Below are 26,549 nucleotides of genomic sequence, written 5' to 3'. Positions count from 1 at the left end.
ATCAGGGAGGTCTTCCTGGAGGTGGTGATACTGCATCAAGCCTTAACCTATGATCAGGGGTGACCGTGTGTGGGCCTTACAGAACTAGACTGTTCATAAAAGGAAGGGCCTGTGAAAGGCAGGCAAGAGCTCATATGGTGTACTCAAGGGATTGACAGTCAGAAGTGTGGTGGGAGCAGGGAGGGGATGGGTGGGAGCTAAGTTTGACAGGTGGATAGGTGCTAATCATAAAGAGCCTCAGACATCAAGCTACAAACTTGGATTTTTATTTTAAGAGTGATAGAGAGTTTTAAGAATGCTAAGCAGCAAACCGACATGATCAGAGAAAAAATTTTTGCTGCACAGCAAGAAAGAGGGTGGACTAGGAAAGAACAGCGGTGGAATTTGTTCTTTTATCAGCAGGACAGTCCTCTCCTTTTCCCGGGAAATGTTCCTTCTCCTGTGGTTTGAATAGAAGCTTCCATTTTGTTAGAATGTATTAGTCCTCTTTCACTAAGTAACAAATTACCTCACAATTTAGTTACTGCAAACCACTAATATTTTTTATCTCATAGCTTCTGTGGATCTGGGATCCAGGAATGGATTAGCTGGGTGGTTCTGCCTCAGGGATGTCACGAGCTTGCGGTCAGAGTGTCAGCCAGGGCTGCAGTCATCTCAAAGCTCAACCAAACCCAGAGAATTCACTCCTAAAGCTCGCTCACATGACTTCTGGCAGGCCTCTGAAAATCTGCCTCCGAGCCTGCTCACCAGGGTTTCTCCACTGGGCTGTCTCACAACACGACAACTGGCCGCCCCCCAAGTGAACAATCCAAGAGACAGTGTGTCTGAGATGGCAGCCACAGCCTTCTGATAACGTAATGTAGGAAGTGAGAGTCCATCATTTCAGCCGTATCTTTTTATTAGAAGAGCATCATCAGTAAGTCCTCACGTGAGAGCAGGCCTTTACTCAAGGGCACAACCTCCAGGAGGACCATCATGGGGGACCATCCTAGGGACTGCCTACCACACAGCTGAATTATTAACTAGGCCAGCTGACCCAGGCTGGGCCAACTAGAACATTCCCTTGGGATCTGTGCACTCAGTCAGAAAGAAGAAATCTTTCTAAAGTAGTGAAGCTTGGATCTCCCTGGTGGTCCAGGGGTTAAGAATCCTCTCGCCAATGGAGGGGGCATGCTCTAGGGTTCATGCTTTGCAGCAAGTGAAGCCACTGCAATGATAAGCCCAAGAGCCACAAATAGGGAGTAGCCCCTGCTTGCCACGACTAGAGAAAGCCCACATGTGGCAACAAAAGCCCAGCACAGCCAAAAATCAAATAATTAAATTAAAAATATGTAAATATATATAATTTTAAAAAATAATTAAATTAAAAATATGTGTGTGTGTGTGTATATATATATATATATATATATATTAAAAAAAATAAAGTGGTGAAGCTTGAAGACCATGGACAGTCATGCTCTCCAAGTGGAAGAAGCTGGTCTGTGGGAAGAATGAAGCTGACACTGAAAGGGAAGCAGAAACCAGAAATAGTAGCCTTTCCTGATCACAGTAGTGGGCTTTCCACGTTTCTGGTTGCATTTGATCCTGAGCCCCACTTGTGCTCTGGCCATTCCTGTAGTTTGGTTCTATGCATCAATATACAACACCTCCTCTAGCTTTGCTAAGGTAATGCAGGTGGGGTTTTGTCATTTGTAACATGAAAAATGACAGTTGACTCACTGATGCAGTCACACGGGGAAGCAGGCAAGTCAGTTAGGAAATGGAGTAAATCTGGTAAGAACTGATGAGGGGCTGATTTAGGGTGCTGGGAAGGGTGACTAGGGTCCAAACAGGAGAACAGATAAACACTGATGGTACAGACCACATAGGACTATCTTATTCATCATTGTACCCCCAGAGGTGTAGTAGCTGAAATGAATGAATGAAGGCAGGAAGACAGAAAAAGAAGGACTTGCTGACTGACAGGACATGGAAAATGAGAAAGAGGGAGAAATAAATTGTACTCAGGTTTCAGGGTTGAATGACGGGCTGGCTGGCAGCCCTATTCAAGACAGGAAATGCTGCCTTGGAGGGAGTCAAGAGGAAGGGTGATGAGTTTGGTCTTGAATTACTGGCAAGTGTTTTCAGGAGGAGTGGCTAGTCCTAGGGAACAAAGATGTTAACCTATTTACATGAGGATGTCTCTGTCACTGTCTGCCTAAGCTCTGACCATGTAACTGAGGGACGCAGCTACACGTACTCAAAGTCTTATTTACGGGGCTAAAGAAAGACCTAATTTGGCAAATAGACAGTGACCACAACTGCCTGGGGAACTGGTGGTCCTTGATTAGGAATGGTCTGAAATTAGCTTGACAAAAATCAGCAGTCCAGCGCCAGGCTAATGAGTCCATCTGACTCCCAGCACAGTTCTTCACGGTCCCTGTATGACAGTCTACTCCCAACCGGCTTGGGAGAGATTATGGAATCGGCTGAGAAGCTTGAAATTGGGTATTCAGAAAACACATTTGCTTTCCTCTAACGGGAACAATGTGTCAACACAAATACCCACACTCAGGCTGGGTGTACTTGGCAGCTCTTTAAAAACTGACATTGAAAAGCTGTCAGGGGTGGGAAATGCCCCCTCTTAGATTGATACTATGTCCGGCAAGAAGTAGTCTAGGGAGATAGTTAAATAAAGGTTATTAAATTCCACCAGAATTTAGTTTGAAGTGCTGACTCTGTTTACTCCCCTGAGCGAAGCTCATTAGCATGTGTCAGAAATACAGCTTCAGTGGCTCCAAACATCCCAAGCTGCTCTTGGCTTTTCAGGAATGCCAGCCTGACACAGTATAGCTAGCTAGGCTTCCCAGTAAGCTCCTCCTGCTCCAGTGGCCCCAAGGTACTGAGCAAAGTCTTCCTCTGTGATCCAAATGTGTCCTGCTTTGAGAATGCCAATGCACTGGCTTGCCCTCTTGGGAGCTCAGGTTGCAGGGAGGGCGCTGGGGAGGTGGAATGCAAGAGCGAATGTTGGTGCTGTAAATGGTCAAGCACTACAGAGGGGTGAGGAGAGAGTGCTGGATGCCAGCACCACAGATGATCAGCCTTACAGCTACCTCTACATGCAAGAGCAGTAGTCAGGACAGGATTTAACTGCGTTATCAATTTTCTTTTAAACTTTCCATTATGGGAAATTTCAGGCACATATGAAAGCCAAGAGTGACTTCCCTGGTGGTCCAGTGGTTAAGAATATGCCTGCCAATGCAGGGGACATGGGTTTGATTCCTGGTCCAGGAAGACCCCACAAGCCTCAGGGCAATTAAACCCATGTGCCACAAAAACTGAAGCCTGTGCGCCCTAGAGCCCATGAATCACAAATAAAGAAATCTGGACATAGAACAAAGACCCATTGCCGCCAAAAATTAAAAAAAAAAAAAGAAGAGAGATTAAGGCCCATCTCCTAGTCTCAAAAATTATTAGATTATGACTAACTTTATTTCTTCTACATCCTTCCATTGGGTTATTTTGGAAAAAATCATAGATATTTCATCACTTTATCTGTAAATATTTCATATATGATCTAAAAGATAACAATTTCAAAAAAAATAAGCATAATAGCATTATCATACCTAAGGAACGTCATAACAATCCCTTAACACTGATGGAATTGTATGTGCCTCGCCACGCTAAGTCGTTTCAGTCCTGTCCAACTCTCTGCAACCCCAGGGACGGTCGCCCACCAGGCTCCTCTGTCCATGGGGATTCTCCAGGCAAGAATACTGGAGTAGGTTGCCATTTCCTCCTCCAGGGGATCTTCCTGACCCAGGGATCAAACCCATGTCTCCTGTGGCTCCTGCATTGCAGACAGATTCTTTAACACTGAGCCACCAGGGGAGTCCATGGAACCATACACTAGTGAGCGAAGGAGGCTCCACACCCCCATCTCCTCTGCTCTTCATCCCTCCAGCAATATGTCAAACTCAAAGGAACAAAAAAAGCAGAGATCAGAGTCAGGTAAAATTGTGCCCACACTAAGCTCATCCCCGATGTCTCAGCAACTCTAGTATTTGAAAACATTTCTTGAGATAGGCTAAGACAGAAATTAAAGAAAACAGCAGCCCTCATATTTTTATCAGACCTTTTGGCATTTCTCAGAGCTACAAGGACAGCCCAGAAGAGAATCAAGAATTGCTGGAAGATTAACCAGATTCTTTGATCGGCAGGTGGTCGGGCTGCCACAGGGTCCAAGGCCTCCACTAAGGTACAGAGATACTTCATAGACTTCTTTTAGGAAGCATTGTTTTAATAACAGTATTCAATATTTCTGGGGAATACATTTTATTAAAGTATAACATATATGTATAGAAAAGTGCACAAAACTCTAGGAGTTTGTTTTGTAAAATGTTATTACTTACCGAGCTCTATATTTGTCTTGAGGATTAAGTTAAACACTAAAAATGGGACATAAACAGCTGGACAGCTACTAGGGTAGCCAGTCATATGTTTACCATGTGAACTCATCTTTGCAGGATGAGACAGCATCTCCATGAGTGGACCAGGGTAGGAATCAGAGCTAAGTAGGAGGTGTCTGTGCAGAGGGTAGCTAGGTAGGGGTTGTCAGAGCCCGGTGGGGTGAAGAACTTGTCCACCTGAGTGATCCTCCTAGCTATGGGCTCTCAGGACAGCATGCTCAAACACTGTTGTTTAAGGAGTGACCATCAGCCTCTTACATGAAGGAAAGACACCAATTTCTCAGTCCAAGTACTTGAATAGCCCCAGAGGGCCTGGCTCAGAGAAGCCACAAAATACTGGGGTATCAAGGCTTTCCATCTCAGATTCCTTAGGGATGTATGAAGACTTCATGCTAAAGAGCATTTGCCCTCATTAGTACCTGTATCCTCAGATCCTTCTATAACATTCCTCTGAAGGGAATATGAGTCTAACTCCACTTTTGTCACTACAACTGCCACTTCCCATTGGGATTTGCTTAATAATTGGGAAGAATATTATGGTAGTCCTTTCTGGAATTGCTTCATAGGCAGAAGGAAGTGGATGACCATGCTTCTAACAGGCGTCAGGACTCAGGGATAATGTCAAGGACAAAGTAGTCTCTGAAATGAAAAGGCCTTTGGACAGAAGGGGCCTAGCATGATCCGGTGCCCATCACACTGTTCACCCTGGTGCAGTACTAAAAGACTCAATCACTCCTTCCCTTAAAGACTAGAGGGCAATACAGTTGGCCAAGCCTTGGGAGTCTTGGAACAGAGCAGATACTCTACAACGCATGCCAGTAAGTGAAGGTAGGAGTTAGCATTACCATGGCAACCCCTCCAATCTCAGGCTTCCCAGGAAGAAACCATGATCTATCCCATTTCTCTTAAATTACAGTCCAGAGACCTTAAATTCAAACATCTGTTGACACGGGGTCTGTCTCAGTTAACTGATGTAATCAGTCCTCATTAGTCTTCTCCCCACTCTCTTGAAAAGCATAAAGGAAATTACCTTTCGCACAGAAGAGGCTTAAGCCAAGCTCTTCACAGTATACCTTAAACTGAATATCCCGTTGAAGCACTGAATTATAAAACAGAAAGGAGTGGGCTAGAGAAGCTGACCCAGGATCTCTAAATGTAGCTGAAAGGATTACTATTGTCTCCAAAGGTAAACTATCTTCTCAGCTCAGGCTTACAAGTCAAACTATGTAGTGGAGAAGAAAGGAAATTGAGTTACAAGAAATTATCACCTTCTGTTTCTTTCACTGAAATCCCCATCAGATAGCTTCTTCCAACTTCTCCATCTCCCAGCTGTCCTCTTGATTTCAGTCTCTCAGCCCCTCCTAATCTCTTAGTCCATCATTCACTTGCCTTTGTGTCTGGTCCAGAGCTCCGTTAGCCTTTTGATATTATGCTTGTGACTTATGATTCCTTGTCTCCTTAACTTTCTCCTCTCCCATCCTAGTATCCCCTCCTATAACAATTAGATATTGTTTCTTGTGCTAAAGTTATGCTTTTATCTACCTTCTATTAGATGGTGGGATTTATACTGCCTAAGGTGATTCTTGTTTATTTTGAGATCAATTATGTACTTTGCAATGCTTAGTCAGATTTGCTATTTACTGTACATATAATACACACATATGTTTAGTTCAGTTCAGTTCAGTCCAGTCACTCAGTCGTGTCCGACTCTTTGTGACCCCATGGACTGCAGCAAGCCAGGCTTCCCTGTCCATCACCAACCCTGTCCAACACCATCCTCTGTCGTCCCCTTCTCCTCCTGCCCCCAATCCCTCCCAGCATCAGGGTCTTTTCCAATGAGTCAGTTCTTCGCATCAGGTGGCCAAAGCACTGGAGTTTCAGCTTCAGCATCAGTCCTTCCAATGAGTATTCAGGACTGATTTCCTTTAGGATGGACTGATTTGATCTCCTTGCAGTCCAAGGGACTCGCAAGAGTCTTCTCCAACACCACAGTTCAAAAGCATCAATTCTTCAGCTCTTAGCTTTCTTTATGGTCCAGCTCTCACATCCATACATGACTACTGGAAAAACCATAGCTTTGACTAGACAGACCTTTGTTGGCAAAGTAATGTCTCTGCTTTTTAATATGCTATCAGGTTTGTCATAGCTTTTCTTCCAAGGAGCAAGTGTCTTTTAATTTCATGCCTGCAGTCACCATTTGCAGTGATTTTGGAGCCCAAGAAAATAAAATCTGTCACTGCTTCCATTTTTTTCCCCATCTACTTGCCATGAAGTGATGGGACCAGATGCCATAATTTTAGTTTTTTGAAGGTTGAATTTTAAGCCAGTTTTTTCATTCTCCTCTTTCACTTTCATCAAGAGTCTCTTCAGTTCCTCTTCTCTTTCTGCCATAAGGGTGGTGTCATCTGCATATGTGAGGTTATTGATATTTCTCCTGGCAATCTTGATTTCAGCTTGTGCTTCATCCAGCCAGGCATTTCACATGATGTACTCTGAATATAAGTTAAACAAGCAGGGTGACATATACAGCCTTGATGTACTCCTTTCCCGATCTGGAACCAGTCTGTTGTTCCATGTCCGTTTGTGTGTGTGTGTGTATGTGTGTGTGTGTGTGTCTGGTTCTAACTGTTGCTTTTTGACCTGCATACAGATTTCTCAGGAGGCAGGTAAGGTGATCTGGTATTTCCATCTATTTAAGAATTTTCCACAGTTTCCACATAGTCAAAGGCTTTGGTGTAGTCAATAAAGTAGATGTTTTTCTTGAACTCTCTTGCTTTTTCTATGATACAACGGATGTTGGTAATTTGATCTTTGGTTCCTCTGCATTTTCTAAATCCAGCTTAAACATCTAGAGTTCTTGGTTCATGTACTGTTGAAGCCTAGCCTGGAAAATTTTGAGCATTACTTTGCTGGCATGTGAAATGAGTGCAATTGTGCAGTAGTTTCAACATTCTTTGGCATTGCCTTTCTTTGGGACTGGAATGAAAACTGACCTTTTCCAGTCCTGTGGCCACTGCTGAGTTTTCCAAATCTGCTGGCATATTGAGTGAAGCACTTTAACAGCATCGTCTTTTAGGACTTGAAATAACTCAACTGGAATTCCATCATCTCCAGTAACTTTGTTCATAGTGATGCTTCCTAAGGCTCACTTGACTTCACCTTCCAGGATGTCTGGCTCTAGGTGAGTGATCACACCATCGTGTTTATCTGGTCTTTTTTGTACAGTTCTTCTGTGTATTCTTGCCACCTCCTCTTAATATCTTCTACTTCTGTTAGGTTCATACCATTTCTGTCCTTTATTGAGCCCATTTTTGCATGAAATGTTCCCTTGGTATCTCTAATTTTCTTGAAGAGATCTCTACTCTTTCCCACTCCATTGTTTTTCTCTATTTCTTTGGACTGATCACTGAGGAAGGCTTTCTTATCTCTCCTTGCTCTTCTTTGGAACTCTGCATTCAGATGGGTATGTCTTTCTTTTTCTCCTTTGCCTTTCGCTAAGGCCTCCTCAGACAACCATGTTGCCTTTTTGCATTTCTTTTTCTTGGGGATGGTCTTGATCACTGCCTCCTGTACAATGTCATGAACCTCTGTCCACAGTTCTTCAGGCACTCTATCAGATCTAATCCCTTGAATCTATTTGTCACTTCTACTGTATAATCGTAAGAGATTTAAGTCATACCTGAATGGTCTAATGGTTTTTCCCTACTTTCTTCAATTTAAAGCTGAATTTTGCAATAAGGAGTTCATGATCTGAGCCACAATCAGATCCCTGTCTTGTTTTTGCTGACTGTATAGAGCTTCTCCATCTTCGGCTGCAAAGAATGTATTCAATCCAATCACAGTATTGATCATCTGGTGAAGTCCATGTGAAGAGTCATCTCTTGTGTTGTTGGAAGGTGTTTGTTATGACCAGTGCATTCTCTTGCAAAACTGTTAGCCTTTGCCCTGCTTCATTTTGTACTCCAAGGCCAAATTAGCCTGTTACTCCAGGTATCTCTTGACTTCCTACTTTTGCATTCCAGTCCCCTATAATGAACATCTTTTTTTTTGGTGTTAGTTCTAGGTCTTGTAGGTTATCATAGAACCATTCAACTTCAGCTTCATAGGCTTTAGTGGTTGGGGCAGACTTGGATTAATGTGATATTGAATGGCTTGCCTTGGAAATGAACGCGATCATTCTGTCGTTTTTGAGATTGCCCCTCAACTACTGCATTTCGGACTCTTGTTGACTAGGAGGGCTACTCCATTTCTTCAAAGGGATTCTTGCCCACAGTAGTAGATATAATGGTCATCTGAATTAAATTTGCCCACTCCAGTCCATTTTAGTTCAGATTCCTAAAATGTCCATGTTCACACTTGCCATCTCCTGTTTGACCACTTCCAATTTACCTTGAATCATGGACCTAACAATTCCAGGTTCCTATGCAACTTTTGTTCTTTACAGCATTGAACTTTACTTCCATAACCAGTCACATCCACAACCGGCTGTTGTTTTCACTTCAGCTCTGTCTCTTCATTCTTTCTGGAGTTATTTCTCCTCACATCTCCAGTAGCATATTGGGCACCTACTGAGCTGGGGAGTTCATTTTTCAGTCATATCTTTTTGCCTTTTCATACTGTTCCTACGTTATCTCATGGAAAGCAGTGTGGTATAGGAAATTTTGCTCCTCAACATGTAGGCACATGGGTTTGTTAAAAATATGGAATGTCAAAGTCCATTTCAGACCTAAATCTGCACTTTAGCTGCACATTTAGGTGTAAGAACTCAGGTGTGCAACATTCAGAATGAGAGGTAGTGCCAACACATCAGAATCTCCCAAAAAATTATCTCATATTTTTGAGTTGTTATTAAGTGCTTGTTTAAGATTATGTCTCTTGGTAAACTTATCCTTTTATAATTTTAAAAACAGCCCTCTTTGTGCCTCGTAACATTCCTCATTATGATGCTTGCTTTGTCTGATACTACATCTATGTCAGTTTCTTATGCTTAGTGTTTGTATGGAATATCTTTCCCCATCTTTTTAACTTATCTGTGTTTATCTTTCCCCATCTTTTTAACTTATCTGTGTTTATATATATATGTATGTAATATTTGTTTTGGCTACACTACATGGCTTGCAAGATCTTAGCTTCCTGATCAGGGATTGAACTGTGCCTCCAGCAGTGGTAGTGCAGAGTCCTAAACACTGGAGCACCAGGGAATTCCCTGTTTTTTAATTTAAACTGGGTTGAACATGTAGTTGTGTCTTGCTTTACTGATCCAGTCTTTTAACTGAAGCATTAAGACTATTTACATTTAATGTAATTAACAGTAGGATGGGGGTCTAAATCTACCATTTTGCTATTTGTTACGTTTGACCACCTGTTCTTTGTTCTGGGGGTCCTGGAACAAATGCCTGTGGGTGAGGGAATTACTTGGGGGGTGGGGAAGCAGTCAATATCTAACTCTCCTTTTTCTCATTGGCTGAATGCTTCTAGTGAAAGTCACAAAATGTGCTGATTTGTTCTACTAAAAATACATTAACCTCCCCACACCTCCCATAGCTGTTACACTTTACCCACCATCTTTAGTGCCCTTGTATCTACTCCTCCCTTTCTCCAAGATGGTAACCAATTTTACCCTTTTAATGGATTGAGACCATCTAACACAAACCCCTTCCACCTTCTCTTTCTGAGTTTAAGCATCCAACCAGTACACCTAATCATACGTTTCAACTGGCATTGAATCTTTCATCAATTATCCTAGACATTTCCTTTACTTATATACAAGAACAAATTCTTTTAAAAAGTGAATTCCAACTGATCATTGTACTGCCACGCTTTTTCAAGTTTCCAATGAACCTTGCCTTCTCTGCTTATATTTTACCCTTACTTTTTTTTTAAATTTCCCTTACTTTTTACCTGCAAATTCAGTTTTTGTCTTCATATTAAACTAGTGAAAAGACTTTCTAAACTCCAAATCCTAAGACTTCTTACGAATTCCTCACTTTACTGAAAAATTCTCTTGACTTGGCTTCTGAGACATTTTATTCTCTGGTTTTCTAATCTGGTCTACACAGAAGAGTGAATTTAATTCTCATGATGCAAAGATTTGACAGGTTATGCCTTAAAAACCTTTAGACTATCCACAGCCTTTGAAATAAACTCTGTAGCTTCAAGTTCAAGGAATTCCAATACCAACCTTCCTGGCCTTTATGCCATATACCATCTCTCCAAAATTGCTTTCCTCAAATATTCCCAGTGCTTTACTACCTCATTACTCCTATTTTCCTGTTTTCAAAGTTTAGCCATTCTTCAAGGTCCAGCTCAAATGTTACCTCCTTCACCTCACACTTCTTAAATATTTGTGGATAAAGGATTAACAAAACTCCTTCTACTCTATGCACAAATTTACTTTGGGTTAACTTTCTCGCAGGCTTTATTTTCTTGGGCTCCAAAATCACTGTGGACAGTGACTGCATAAATTGGTAAATTTATGCCTCCACTGGTATAAATACCTGGTGGTAAGATACAGGTTTGTTTTTCTAAATGCAGTGACTCTTGTAAAAGGCACGTCTCTTGCAGCGACCTATAAGCATTGTCTATGGACAGTGGCTCCTGCTGTATACAAGGCTTCTAAGCCAGGGTAGTCCTTGCACTTACCTGTCTTGTCTCTTGCACCTGACCTACCACTTGTCTGTATGTGCAGAGAATAATTCTTAGATGGCTGTGTGAACTGCCATGAGGACTGCTCACTCCTGTGGAAGAGGAACACTTGATGATGCTGGGTTAGCAAGCTGTTTTCTGTCCTGTAAGCTTTCAAGTAAACTGGTGACAAATATGACCTACTCAGGTCTTGTGAATCCAAATATTTCTATCTTTAAAGTTCCTTTGATAGTCACCAGAGATTCATTATCTAGTTCAGTTATTTATTTTGGGGGGGCCTCATATTCCCTTCAAAAATCTTTGAGGTTAACACGTCTTTTTGTTTTCAATTAATTAATTTAGGTTGTGCGGTGCAGCATGTGGGATGGTTCCAGGACCAGGGAAGGAACCTGGGCTTCCACAGCAAAAACGTCGAGTCCTAACCACTCGGGTCACCAGGGGACACCCAAGACCATGTCTTTTTCACCTAGCAAAGTGATTTGAGTCAATGTGAACCTATTCTTTTTTTACCAGTAATAAAGGAATAATTATTTCCTATCTCAAAGGGTTGCTATAATGATTAAATAAGATAAATATGTTTCCCACGCAGTAAATGCTACGCGTAAGTGGTGGACATACTAACACATAAATAAATAGTCCCTATTCTAAAAGTATCCCTATTAAGGTAGTAATGTTTATTAAACACTTCATACATTAACTCTGATTTTCATTCCAATCTTAAAAATTAATAAAAACAATTTGATAAAGAAGTGGTCATACTGATATGAAACTGATTTCACACTAAGAAATGCCCTGCCCTCTTTCCTCCAACCCAAAGACTGGTCTGCTTTTAGGACAGTATGAAACTGTCTGCTCACCCTTGTTGAAAGTAAACAGTCTATTATCATTCTCACCCCAAACAACAGGAGTAAGATATATAATCTATCCAAACATGTCATATATATATTTGTATACGCCAAAAATACCTAAGGCATTTTAGTGAGTTGCTGGAAATATTTTAAGCCAGAGAAATACAAGTTGAGTGAGACAGTTAAAATATCCCCCTTTCTAATCCTGGGATGTGTTAGATCAAACATTAAAAAAAAAGAAGCAAGCAGCACTGTCAAGAACTATTTTAGAAATTTCCAGGTATATAAAATAAGGTGCATTACAGAATATCAGGATCTTTGTTAATTTTTCTGGTATGCTTCACCTTTAGGCAGCAGTATAAAACATCACTCTATAAGCAGAAATCAAACCTGTTTGACTTGTAGTTAGAGAAAGGCCACACTCAGTACTCTGACTCTGTAAGAACATGGAACAGGGGCTATAGCTCGACCAAACCACTGAAAAGTTTCATCACAGATTCCACCTTAATAATGCAAAAAGCCTACTTCTGCTCCTCTTCTGTGTAGTAATGGAAATGGTTAAATGTATATTTCCGTATGTTTATTCCAGTCCTATTCTTTCTTAAGCTTTATAAAGTATGATTCAAAATACTGCTCACCTTCTTTTTCCTCATCACCCAACATCTAGGACCTAGATGTTTTCTTTCACATTCCTTAGAAAATCTTATTTCCTCTGTAAGTCCAACACTAAAAAACATATTTTATCAGAGACTCAAGGGATCCCATTCCCTCCAGATGTGTTCTAGAGTATTCCAAAAAAAAAAGAAATGAAGCCAAGATCATATCTGTTAGAGAAATAAAACTATATTAGACAGGCCAACTGAAAAGTAGGACAATCTGACTTACTTTTGGATCTATTTCTTTTTCTGTGAGAACATTTTTTAAAATTGGCTGATTTACAGTGAAATATTAACTACAGCTACATATATAATTTCATTCTGCATAAAACAAGCATATAAGGCCAGTCATGAGGCCTCCAAAAAACTGCCCATCTTACAGTGTGTAAAGATATTATTCGTCATTGGTGAAGTGTGATATTAGCAGAATCAGGGAATGTCTACATACTTTGACTGGAGGTACGATGGGAATGCAATGTACGTTCAAGTCACAGTATGACCATAATCTTTACATTAAAAGCAAGATCATCCTGTACTTTTCTGTGGTCCTTCCCTTACCCTTGTACAGGAGCGGTAATTAGCATTCCACTGCTGAAGGGCATTAGAAGGCACAAGGACCTTCCAGAAAAAGGACATCAGCAAGGCTAAGGAATTAACCTGGTTGCTGCTGTAGATAAACTATGTCACCAGAAAGTGTTTCATCATGTTTGCATCAGTAGGTGTAAATCTTGGAGATACAATTGAGATTCACTTACAAGAGGGAAAACTAGGAGAAATGAGGTAAAAACTCTTTAGCTTCATATAAGCCACAGGAAAACATATTCAGCACATATATAGGCTTTCTTCAACTTCATCGTGTAGCAGCCTATTGGTTTAGAAATTGATAATGCTTTGCAAGAACACCCAATTCAGATCAGAGACACAAAAAAAGTGGGAAAAAAAATCACTCGGGGAAAAATATAACTAAAGAACATTTATTTGTTTTTCACCAAGACTTTATCTTGAGGACGTAACTAAACTGCGCCTCCACTCCCCACCCCAATTTGAAGGAGGATTAGTACAGTGGATGTTATAAAGCAGGTATGAACAGTTTGAGGGACTGGAACCAACGTTAACTGACAAAAACCAACTTCCATCTAAATCATCATAAAAATGTTTTAAGTAAAAAAAAGGGGGGGAGGGGGGCAAAGGGGTTTTCAGATTGGACAAGATCATCACATTTTATCTAATACATTCAATTCTGGCTAGGGTATACCAAAATGGAAACAGGATAACTATAATACAAAACTTCCACTACAGCACACTGCACACATCTGTGTTCCAAGCCCACCCCCGTTCCCCTAATGCTTCCAAACTCAACTATTTCCCAGCTTGTTGGGCCTGTCGACGAAGGAGCACGTAGATCTTCTCTTTAATCCAATCTTTGTTATAAGGCTGGTATGTCTGGGTATCAGCTCGGTAACTGAGGAACAGAAGAATAATAAGCAAAGTTACAATGGTCAAACACCGTCATGTTTTTAAAACTGGAATTTATTAACTGTTCTAGAATGGCACAGATGTGCACATGTTCATACATGAAAATAATGAAAACGTAAAACAGCGGATTACATAACTGTTGAATTTTGTGTAATAGGAAGTTTAGATCATCTAGTACAATCTCACAGCAGAAAAAGAAACCGAGGTCTAGAGATCTTAAGGTAAATGCTCACTGCATTGCACAGCTACTTCTTGATGAAGTCTGCCCAGAAACCATGTGTTCTTTCTCCTACATAGTTAACTATTCTTATGGTTCCTTCAGTGATTAAAAAATAAAAACTTTAGATTTACTATATTTACTTTGAATCAACTTAAAAAAAAAAAGAAAACCTTTAAAAATATGTTGCTACCACAAAGATTTCTTCCCTGGAAAGTATTAACAGAAGGAAAATTTTATATACATCCAGTATTTCAGGATTTTCTTTTTCTATATTTTTTTAGGGTTTTCTTTTTAATGAACAATGCTAGAGGCTGAGAAGAGCCTGGAGTACAAGGAGTAACATCAGCAATGAAACTCTAACAGGATTCCAGGGTTTTGGGAGTACAATGCATCACTTAATAGACAACTCACTCAAGGTATGTTTAGAGGACAAAAAATAGAAATATTCCACTGACCTACAACTGAACAACTACAACCAGCTAGATTGCTGGTTAAGCAATAAATTCATTTTTTAGAGTAAAAAAACCTAAAGCTATAGTATAAAAAAAGAAGATAATAAGCAAGCAGAGATCACAGAAACACAAAGTACATCAGTGTTTCAAGGCCACGAGCACTATCATTTTTTAGGTTCTCAGCAAAAAAAATTATATACATATAACTACAAATGACAGTAAATACCTCTAAGTGTTAGAAGTGTTAATTGCTCAGTCGTATCTGACTCTTTGCAACCCCATGGACTGTAGCCCACCAAGCTCCTCTGTCCATGGGATTCTCCAGGCAAGAATACTGGAGTGGGTAGCCATTTCCTTCTTTAAGGAATCAAACCTGAATCTCCAGTACTGCAGGCAGATTCATTACCATCTGAGCTACCAGAGAAGCCTATAAAGAAGTTGCCAGCTGCTAGGTTATTGCTTTGGGCACTCATCTGAATCAACTCAATCCTATTTACAAGTCTGTGAGTAGATACAATCATTATCCCTTTTTAATAAAGGGGGAAACCAAGGCTCAAAACAGTGCAGGCAACTTATTGGCTAAGTGACTTCAGGCAAGGAGTAAAAGCTTAAACACTCCTGACCAGAGTTCTTATTGTCTGTGAACCATTGAGCTAGAAACCTATGATCCATTTTGGGGGGGGGGGGTGTGGGGGTGTGGAGTTTAACTGCTTTACAACGCTGTGTTAGTTTCTGCTGCACAACAAAGTGAGTCCACTATATGTATACATATATCCCTTCCCTCTCACCCACTCCTCCAGGTCATCACTGAGCTACAATCCAATCTTTGAAGTGAAACAAACTCCGAAGTAGGAATACTTTACACCATTATCAAATTCTTCCCCTGAATGGTAAGGTCAGAATGGGGTTTAGTAAAATGCACAAGCTCTCTACTTTTACAGAACATTTGGTTTTTTACTAATGTCCTGTTGTTACAGTGAGAAATAATCTAAAAAGTAAACTCACCCTTAACTCTTCAAATTAAGAGTGACTAGGAAAATACAATTACTACATGACTATTTTAATTTTATATTCACTATCAAGTACCTCTTAAATCACATTCCCTAATCCCTTCACCCTCCTAGATTTCTTATCTTTTTCACAACCTTCAACACTTCCTCCCTCACCCTTAATTCCAAATGGTGTCTTCCTTTCTATTTTCCTGAAGTAACTAAAGCAATTAGAAAACCTCCCCAAGCTTCTATCACATCAGCCTGCGTTTCCTACTTTACTATTAATGGATTGTCCAAGATCCTATCTAAAGCCATCAATTTCTCCCTCTACTACATCATCACATTAGCCTGTCAACATACCATTATTTTTCTCACCTTAAAAACAAAATTAAAGGGGAAAAAAAGTATTTTTTCCTCTAGCTATAACCCCATTTCCCTCCTCTCCTTTTGAGTCAAATTCTACAAAAGTTGTCTGTGTTGGCAGCCTACAACTCCTCTTCTTACTAACTCACTGGAATATATAAAGATTTTACTCTAGGGCTTCCTAGGTGGCTCAGACAGTAAAGAATCTGCCTGTAATGAGAGAGACCTGGGTTCAATTCCTGGGTCGGAAAGAGCCTCTGGAGAAGGGAATGGCAATCCGCTCTAGTACTCTTGCCTGGAGAATCCTATGTAGCCTGGTGGGCTACAGCCCATGGGCTTACAAAAAGTTGGACACTACTGAGCAACTAATACTTTCACACTTTCACTTCACTCTACCAAAACTGCTCTGGAAATCATCAAAGACTTCCACAGGGCTATACCAAATTTCAATTCTCAGTCCTCATTCATTTGATCTACCAAAAATATGAAGTATCAAAACTTTTGAACGGGCTGGTCCACCAAATTCATCTCCCTCTACTCTCCTCGCCCTCCACTTACTCTTCTGCAGCCTCACAGGCTTCATTTTACACTGATTTATTCACTGTGCAATCCTCAGTGCCTTGGAACACATATGGTACATTAACTGGCACTCAATAAATACGTTATATGAACATGTATGTCTATTTCTGTGTCAGGCAATAAACACATCAACTATAAACATTATAAACCAATACAGCATGATATATATATAGCTCTATTGGCCTCAATAGTTTTTTGAGTATTTATATCAAAATAATCATAATAAAATTATCACACTTTATAAACACATTTCATTAAAGACCAGAACTGTATCACTTAAATACTCTGAATAAGCAGAGCAAAATAACTATATCTGAAACACAATGAAGAGGTGAAGAAAACTGAACTCAAAAATTCCAAGGAAATGCTTATTTTCACCTGGATCTTTTGTGAGACAGCAAGTCCAGACTTGGTTCCAGTGCTGAAACAGGAAGTGCCTCAGAGTAGGACCTACATGTTTTTCACGACTGAAAAATATTTTTTTCTTCTAGCATAGTGTCTGACACATAATAAATATGCCTAGTGACTGAAGCTCTCATTATAAGGTACTTCCATTTTCCTCTGTAAAATTCACTGTACTTAATACTCGGTCTCTCCAACAATGCTGAGAAGATGGAAGTATTATAGATTCACACGCTCCTTGGTAACAGTGGTGATAAGTAATTACTGATATAACTTAAAATAAGCATAATGTTAGGGGAAAAAAATTAATTTGACAAAACTCAGAGAATAGAAAAGGTAACTGTCAAAAAAACAAACTCACTCATTCTAACATACCAAAATACACATGATCAACATTAGGTGGAATTAAAATTAAATTCTATTTCAGTCCTACATATCTTTTAAAAAAATCATGAAAACAGAATAATCTTAAGTTTTAATTTAAAGCTAATTGCTTTAGGATAAAGACTGTAATTGGGAAAAAACTAAGTAAAAGATTATTTAGTTTAAGGAACAAAGTTCTCGGTTCAAGGTGGATGCACACTAACAGTGTCAATTAGCAAAATTCATAAGATTTTCTTGTGCCTTCAGCTTTATGTTGACAATGTATGAGCCACGTGCAGAAGAAATTACTACATCACAGGCAAAACACAAAGATCTGTGTCATGCAGAGTGAGCTCCTAATAGCATAAATCACCTCAAACAAACAAGGTAAAAACACAATTTAAGAGATATGGTGGCTAATACTTACACAAGGCAGCTGAGGTCTGCCAGGTCATCAATAAAATCAAACAACTGACTGATATCATATGTGATAGAGGGGCTGTTGGGATTCATTCTCTTCAGATGTTCTTCATACATTTTACAAACACCTAAGAGAGGGGAAAACCAAGATCGTACAATTTATGAACTTTAGATATGAGTAGTGTTATGTGCTTATATCACAATACTTTGTCCTACCCTGTACATATAGGTCTTTGTGTACCTCCAAATTGATTTCATAAATTTCCTAATAAAAAGTAACAGTCAAGCACAGAATTATCAAAAGCTATCTTAATAAAGCTTGGTTCAAGACACTGTGATCAGAAGTATCACTTATGAGTTCCTGAATAGAAAGGGTGAATGGAAAGGAAATAAAAACCAGGAAAATCAATTCATTGTGACACTGACCCACAGCTGCCATTATACTTAGTGGCAAAGGACAATGCTTTCCCATTCAGACTAGAATACCTGCTCTTGTCACTTGTATCACGTAACACTGCACTGGAGGCTCCAGTAAGGGTGATTTGGCAAGGAAAAGAAGTAATTGGCATTCACACTGGAATGGAAGAAGTGTACCTATCTCTATAAATGTATACAGAATTGTATACAGAATACCTTAAGGAAACTACAAAACACAAACTATTAGAACTAATAAATCAGGGTGGTAAGACTGCATGATGTAAAATCAATATACAAAAGTCTATTATATTTCTATACCTCAACAATAAAAATACTGAAAATGAAATGAACATCAAAAAAGAATAGAATTCTTATAAATAAATTCAATAAAAGAGACATAAGATACACTGAAAACTGTAAAATGTCACCGACAGTAAAGATTTAAATAAACAGAATGCTATCTCAAGTTCACAGACGGGGTGACTTAAGAGTAATGGAACAGAAACAGGAGTCCACAAATAAACCCTCACATTGATGATCAACTGTTTTTCCAAAAGGATACCAAGACAAATCAACAGAGAAAGAGTATTTTATCAACAAAGGGTGCTAGGACAACTGTACACTGATACGCAAAAGAAGAAACTTGGACCCCTCTCACACCATGTATAAACAGTCACTCACAATGGCCCAGAAACTTAAATCTAAGTCAAAATTATAAAACTCTTGGAAGAAAATGTAGGCACAAATCTTTGTGACTTTGGATAAGCTACTTAGATAGGCTGGACTTCATGAAAATTTAAGCCTTTTGTACTTCAGAGGACACTATCAAAGAAAGTGAAAACACAAGCCACAGACTAGAAGAAAATCTTTGCAAAACATGTATCTAATAAAACAGGGGTCCCCAACCTCTGGGGTTGAATGCCTCATGATTTGAGGTGGAGCGGATATAGTAATAATAATAATAGAAATAAAGTGCACAATAAATGCAATGTTCTCAAATCATCCCAAAACCACACACACACACCAATCCTCCACGGTCCATGGAAAAACTGTCTTCCATGAAACTGGTCCCTAGTACCAAAATGGTTGGGGACCACTGAGATAAATAACTATTATAAAAAATATACAAAGAACTCCTAAAACTCAACAATGGGAAAACAAACAACTCAATTAAAAAATAGGCAAAAGATGGGAACAGACACCTCACCAGAGAAGATATACAGAAGGAAAATACGCATTATGAAAAGATGTTCAACATTACAACATGAGGAAATTGCAAACTGAAATGAGGTGTCACTATATATCTATTAGGATGGCAAAAAAATTCAAAACACTGACAACGCCAAATGCTGCCACAGGAACTGCAGGGAATGCAAAGGGATACAGCCACATGTGAAGACAGCTTGTCTGCTTCTTACAAAGCTAAATACAGTCTTACCATATGATCCGACAATCACACTCCTCAATATTTACCGAAAGGAGCTGAAAGCTTAGGTCCACACAAAAACTTACACAGGAATGTACATGGCAGCTTATTTACTGACAAAACCCGTAAGCAACCAAGATATCCTTCAACAGGTGATGGATAACCAGACTGTGCTATACCCATACAACGGAGTATTATTCAACAACAAAATGAAATGAGCTATCAGGCCGTGAAAGACATGGAGACATCTTAAAAGCATATGACAGAGGACGAGATGGCTGGATGGCATCACCAACGCGATGGACCTGAGTTTGAGTAGGCTCCGGGAGTTGGTGATGGAGAGGGAGGCCTGGTGTGCTGTAGTCCATGGGGTCGCAGAGTCAAACACGACTGAGCAACTGAACCGAACTGAAGTGAAAGAGTTGATCTGAAAAGGCTACATACTATAATTTCAACAATACAATATTCTGGAAAAGAGGAAACTATGAAGACATCAAAAAGATCAATGGTTGCTGTTTAGGGGCGAGATGCGTGAGCAGGTGAAGCACAGGGGATTTTCAGGGTACTAAATGTTAGATACACGTCTTTGCACATGTCAAAGTCCATAGAATGTTCAAAGCAAAGAGTGAACAGTAATGCAAACAAGACTTTAGTCAATAATGTATTAGTACTGACTCTACAATTCTAACAAATGTACCACACTAACACAGGATGTAAATAATTGGGAAAACTGGGAGGGGGCAAAGCAGGGGTTATGACAGAACTGTACTTTCTAATCAATTTTCCTGTAAACCCAAAACTACTCTAAAAAAAACTAAACCTATTAATTTTAAAAAAGGGACGAGGGGAGGGAAAGCTCTGTATTCCAGATGAATATTAACTACTATAACAAAGAAAAATAAGAAAGTAAGAAAATTACCATTTGACAACCACCATGTGAGAACTGATTCCAATAATTCCATTTTAACTTTTAAAATGGAAAATAAACCACCATTTCTAATTTAAAAAGAAAAAAAGAGCTAGAAAGCCACAAAAAGGCATGGAAGAAACTTAAACACATTGCTAAGTGAAAGAAGCTAGTCTGAAAGAGCTATATGTCAATGATTCCAAATCTATGACATTCTGGAAAAAGCAAAACAATGGAGGTGGCAAAGAGACCAGTGGTTGCCAGGGGGCAGGGAGTGAGGTGAAGAGGGATGACTAGGGGCAACACGGAGGATTTTTAGGGCAGTAAGAATATTCTCAACATTACAGTATGACACTGTAATGGTGAATACACGACATTACACATTTGGCAACACCCACAGCACTGCACTACACAAGGAATAAATCCCAAAATAAACTATGGACTGTATTCTGCTTCAACTGTAACAATGTACCATACCTCATATTCTATCTTTTTTTTGGGGGGGGGGTGTGGCATGCAGGAACCTTAGTTCCCTGACCAGGAGAACCTGAGCCCCCTGCATTGGAAGCAGTATTAACCACTGGACTACCAGGAAAGGTGTCATTAACAGGGGAAACTGGGGATAGGGAGAAGTACATGGGAACCCTCTGTACTTTCTATTCAATTTTTCTTTAAGCCTAAAACTGCTCTAGAAATTAAATGTATTCTTTTTTAAGCTCAGTTCAGTTCAGTCGCTTAGTCGTGTCCGACTCTTTGCGACCCCATGAATCGCAGCACGCCAGGCCTTCCTGTCCATCACCAACTCCCAGAGTGTACTCAAACTCATGCCCATCGAGTCGCTGATGCCATCCAGCCATCTCATCCTCTCTCGTCCCCGTCTCCTCCTGCCCCCAATCCCATCAGGCTTCCCTAAAATCAGCAAAGGTTAGTTAAGAGTACTGCAGAATCGAAGACCAAACATGGTAATATAGATAAAGCAACAATCTAGAGTGTGTGCACAAAGTCTACCTTAATGGCAAGTAAGTCTATCAGCAGAGGAAGGGACTTGAGAAGAGAAAAGAACACAAGCTTTGCTCATCTTTAAAAATTAGAATAGCATCTGAGGAGCCATCTCTGATACTATGAGTAGCTTTTTGTCCCGCCAGAGGTCTACCCACCATCGGTTTTAAGAAGAGATTTTTTAAGCCTAATCCAATTAGCTTCAGATAATTGGCAATTCCAGGGACAGGCCAGCAGCAAATTTTATATTCCTATAAAATCTTTACAGTAAGAGGTGAAGAATGTGCAATTTGCTAGAAAGGGTGCAGGGTGTACACAAGTGGTTTACTGGATGTGATGATCTAATGATGTAATGAAAGGACATAAGGATGAATCCAGTTTGTGATGATCCAATCTATGTGCTCTCATCTAATGGTTTACTGGGGGTTAATACCTCCCTTCAGGGTGGTGCCAGCTTATCAAATGTACAATAAATTATACTGATTTGGTTCCATTTGCTTTTATTCACTGAGCTAATTTTTTATTTCTTAACATTCTGATGGACTGTTACCTTAGCTTTTAATGTTTGTTTAGTAATTAGACTATTAGGTTGTGTAGGCACTATTAGGTTTCTCAAGCCTGTCTTAATAACTCTATCGAGTTTAACTAGACTATATAAGGAATACCTGTAAAATATTTACCCAGCACAGTAACAAAATAACATAATAAATAAAGAATATTTACAAAATAAGCAGAGGCCTGGGAAAGTCACTATACATATGAGCTTGATTCTAAAAAGTAGAAATAACAGTGAATGTCAGGGTAAACAAACTCAAGACAACTGAGAGTCTTAGCACTTACCACTCTCACCCTGGGAGCAAGCGTAGACCAGCTGGTGTGGATGCTAGCTAGCGTGGGAGCCAGGAGACTCTATAGCCCATCCCACCTCCAGCCCCCAACCCCTCACCACCCCCAAAACAAAGTCAATGATTTCTACCCCTTGATTAGTGTTTAAACTCACCTTCCATACACTCATTCACAGATTCATAGTCAGCGTAAGTTCTGCCTTCTGGCCTCTTGGTAGGCTGTACCAGCAAGATGGTGTGAGACTGCAGAGGGAAAAGTGATTTCAATGTAAGTTTCTAACTCAGTATTTGAGAAATTCATAGTATGGGATAAAATCTCCATTCACCTCACAAATTATCATTGGTTATTAAAACACTATTAATTAGGGGGATCTTTCTGCAATATTGATGCCTCTGCCCAAGTGCAGCGCCAGAAGCTGGATTCACAACTTTTCTGTAAGGTCTCTTAGTCTCCCAGTTCTTAACAACTGCTGTCTCAAACTCTTATTGCACTTACTGCCTCTAAGTTCTCAGCATAAACTACCCTGTACTGTTTTTTCTCTTTTGCACCTTTCTTCCCAGCCAGATTGTAAACCTGCTTAGGTGTTCTATCTCCATTGGTCACTCTAATCCCATTAGGTTCCTAATGAAAACTGATATGGGTTGATGAAAGGAGAAAAAAGGAAAACACTGTAATGATTACAAGCACTTTATCAATCTATGTTTTTTCTAACTTTAGCATTACAGTGAAATCACATCTTATCCAGAGATTAGACTCAAACATTAAAGGTGTAAGATAAACTGGCAATATAAAATTAGTATATACAGTTAACGTTACCCTAGAAAATCCATTAAATTATTCACCCAGTAGGTGACTCCCCATAAGGGGCTGTGTTATACTAAAATATTGTATTTTTAAGAACTAGAATCACAAAATAGCTAGAGGATATGACATAGGAAATGTGAATATGCCTAAACATCAGCAGATCCTTTCATCTTCCATCTCACCCTCATTGGGGAGCATGCTTTTGTTTGTGGGTCTATTTCAGGGTTTCTCAACTCTGGCACTATTGCATCAGGGGCTGGAAGATTCCTTGTTGCAGAGGTTGTCCTGTGCATTGAAGGATGGCAGTATTCCTAGCCTATTCCCAGTAAATACTAGTAGCACCTGCACTCCCATGCCCTCCTCCCAACGTGTGACAACTAAAAATATCTCCAGAACATTGGTCTGTTCAAAGTATAACCCCTTCCGTTTTTTTTTTTTTTGCCAAGTGTGTAAGGTTCACTAATTAAATTCAAATATGATGTAACCTCACTGTAAACCCAATGCTAAATCAAACTATTTATAATCTTCAGGAGATGGTGAAGAACAGGGAAGCCTAGCGTTACAAAGAGTTGGACACGACTGAGTGACTGAACAACATATTCTTCTCTTTTGCTGTACTAGTTTTTAATAAAAAACAAACAAACCTCTTAAGGACAGGAACTAAATGTTCCGAAATGATCAGACTTTTTAATGACCAACAAACTGCAACTGAAATAGCTGATATGGAGAGTTTCTGAATAAGCACTGCCCCCGCCCAAACAGTTCTTTGAACACAATGTGAAAAACAAAGGAATTTATCATACTCCTCCCTCTCCATCAAGAAGTGAGTCATTCTGATGAAAAGTTTGAGAGGATCTGAGATAGAACTTGATGACAAGAGATGAAAAGTAATTCTGACCTATAAAGACCTGAACACAACCAAGGCCTTTCTTAATAGTGATCAAAAGTCAGAGAAAACAGAATGTTAGATTACTGGTTATTTAAAAACCACCAATAGTTTCAATGGCTCATATGGTGAGAAGAAAAATGACCTTATAGAAACTATACTAACATTCCTGTAAGAGGACCTTTCCCACATACTATCCAGACCAGTTGCTACTATATTAATTTTCTTCTTATTCTAATAAGGACCAATTCACTTAAGAGTAAAGATATGAAAATGGCTATACAGTATGCTGCTTTTTATATTTACCCTTAAAGTGAACCTGAACAAAGTTTACTATTTTTAATACTTACTGCCCAAAGACAAGGCTTAAAAATTAGGAACAAGGAATGACTAAATTTACAAAACTGTAAACAAAATTATCAGATTTTTCCTTCTTCTAAACAGATTTGGTCCAGCATTCCTTAGGTTACTCTTTCTTAGGGGAATGACCAGTAGTAAATAAAAATATAAATACATACAGGAATATATATATCTATTGATATTTGCCACAATAGAAAAATAACACTGTGAAACCTAAATCAAGAAAAGTTATGCAGAATTATCTTAATAATATCCTATTCTCTGTTTACTAAGCAGTTATGATTCACTCTAATGAAGAGTTAATCTGTTAATCTGTTTTTAAAGTCTCACAAACATGAACCCTAGGAACAAGTCAGTCATTCTGTTACAGAAATGCTACAATACATACAATTGGTTCTTGAGTTTTAAATGCATCTCTCAAACTACCAAAAAAGAAAGGAAGGAAGAATAAAAAAAAAAGAAATTGAACCAATATTTAAGACTTTTGAACCAGTATTCACTTTAAATACAAATTCCAATTTTCAATTCTACATGAAATGATAAAGAATTATCACTGATAATTGCTCAATGATAATAGGGTGTTCATATTAACTGCTGTCATATCCCCAGATTTTAATCTAAGCATTTAAAAATAATACCAAATAAAGACAGAGAAAGAAGGAAACTCCGAAGTGAAATGACTTGCTCAAGGTCACACTGCTAGTTAAGACAGGAACTGGAAACCCAATCTCCTAATTCCCAGTCCTCCTTGGGAGACTATGTTGGGTCAAACACTGGCCTATCTCAATCCAGAAAACTACAACCTGAAAAAGTTCCTTGTTAACAATAGCTGCATGATCTGTTAATCTGCAGCAACCAGAAGACGAAAATTGAAGTGTGGAAGCAAGCACGATTCCTTGGAATCCTCGTGAGCATCTCCTTTTTGCAGATTGCAAAACACAGACACACAAGCCAAAAAACAACCCTTCCCACCCATTCTACTTAGATTCTAAGTAAAGTGGACCCTGAGCTGAATCTATCTTTTCAACTTCCAGACCCAAGAGACTATAAATAAAGGTAAGCACGGGATGGGTGGATGGAGGGGGTTAAAAAAAAAAAAAAAAAAAAAAAAACACCACCAAATCGGCCCCTACAGGCCTTAGAAACGAGGGAAAATGTATTTTTTCAAAAAAGGCAGAGCCCAGAAAAACAAAAGGGAATATGGTCGGAAAAGCACGCTACAAAGCAAAGATGTTCCCTCCCGGCCCACACGGGGGATGCAGTATTCAATCTGTCAGCTTCGAGACGGGATTGTCAGACATCCCTCGGCCATTGTTCCTATAGTAGGCTGGGGCGTTTGGAAGGAAAGGGAAGCACCCCCACGCCTGCCTCTACCAAGCAGCAATCGGAAGAAAGAGCAACCTCCGCAACGCACGCCTCGCCCGAGCCAGCAGGCGGGCGCGCAACCGCGGGGCGGACCCGGGATCCGGGGCCTAGCGCCAGGCCCAGTGTCTCCGCGGCGGGAAAGAGAAGGGTCGACTCACAAGCTGGAGTGCTGAGCGGCAGCACGCTAGCGCTGGATGGGGTGGGGAGATGTATGGGCGGGGGTCGCCCCGGGGGGGTTGGGGGTTCGGGAAGCCGGTTAGGCATTTCTCACCATCGCGCCAAAGTCTCCCGCTGCAGCCGATGCCGACTCCGCCGCCGCACACGAGCTTACCCGCAACGCCGCCAACAGCCAATCCCCGCGAGAGGAGCAGCCGGAAATCGTCAGAGGCGCACCGCGAAAGAACCTTTCGGACCATAGAGACTCACAGATTTCCGGCAGCTAGAGCAGAGAGTGACTCTGTTTCAGCCATTTTGGATAAGGGAAAGGAAGCACACAGGGAACGTATCGGAACTTGAAAAAGGAGCACTTTTTTCGAGACACAGTCTTCGGTACTCGCGTTATTAGACGCGCGGCTAAAGTGATCACCGGTATAGACAGTGACACAAGCCATCTTTCAGTGGCCCCACTCAAAAATGGCGGCGGTATAAGAACCCTGGGGCACAGATCGGTTGTAA

The 26,549-nt window shown here is 40.0% G+C and overlaps 1 protein-coding gene across 1 annotated transcript; it reads right to left on the bottom strand.

The window, feature by feature from the left end:
- Positions 1 to 13,555: 13,555 nt before the first annotated feature.
- ERH (ERH mRNA splicing and mitosis factor) lies at positions 13,556 to 26,532 on the bottom strand. Its single transcript, XM_043919257.1, has 4 exons — positions 26,146 to 26,532; positions 22,614 to 22,701; positions 17,872 to 17,992; positions 13,556 to 14,059 (listed from the first exon to the last, which is right to left on the bottom strand). The coding sequence occupies exons 1-4, from the start codon at positions 26,146 to 26,148 to the stop codon at positions 13,957 to 13,959; spliced, it is 315 nt and encodes a 104-aa protein (XP_043775192.1). The 5' UTR covers positions 26,149 to 26,532; the 3' UTR covers positions 13,556 to 13,956.
- Between the last annotated feature and the right edge of the window lie 17 nt (positions 26,533 to 26,549).

This window comes from Cervus elaphus, chromosome 12, assembly GCF_910594005.1.
Source record: "Cervus elaphus chromosome 12, mCerEla1.1, whole genome shotgun sequence".
Classification (NCBI taxonomy): domain Eukaryota; kingdom Metazoa; phylum Chordata; class Mammalia; order Artiodactyla; family Cervidae; genus Cervus; species Cervus elaphus.
This window is presented reverse-complemented; position numbering and strand designations above follow the sequence as displayed.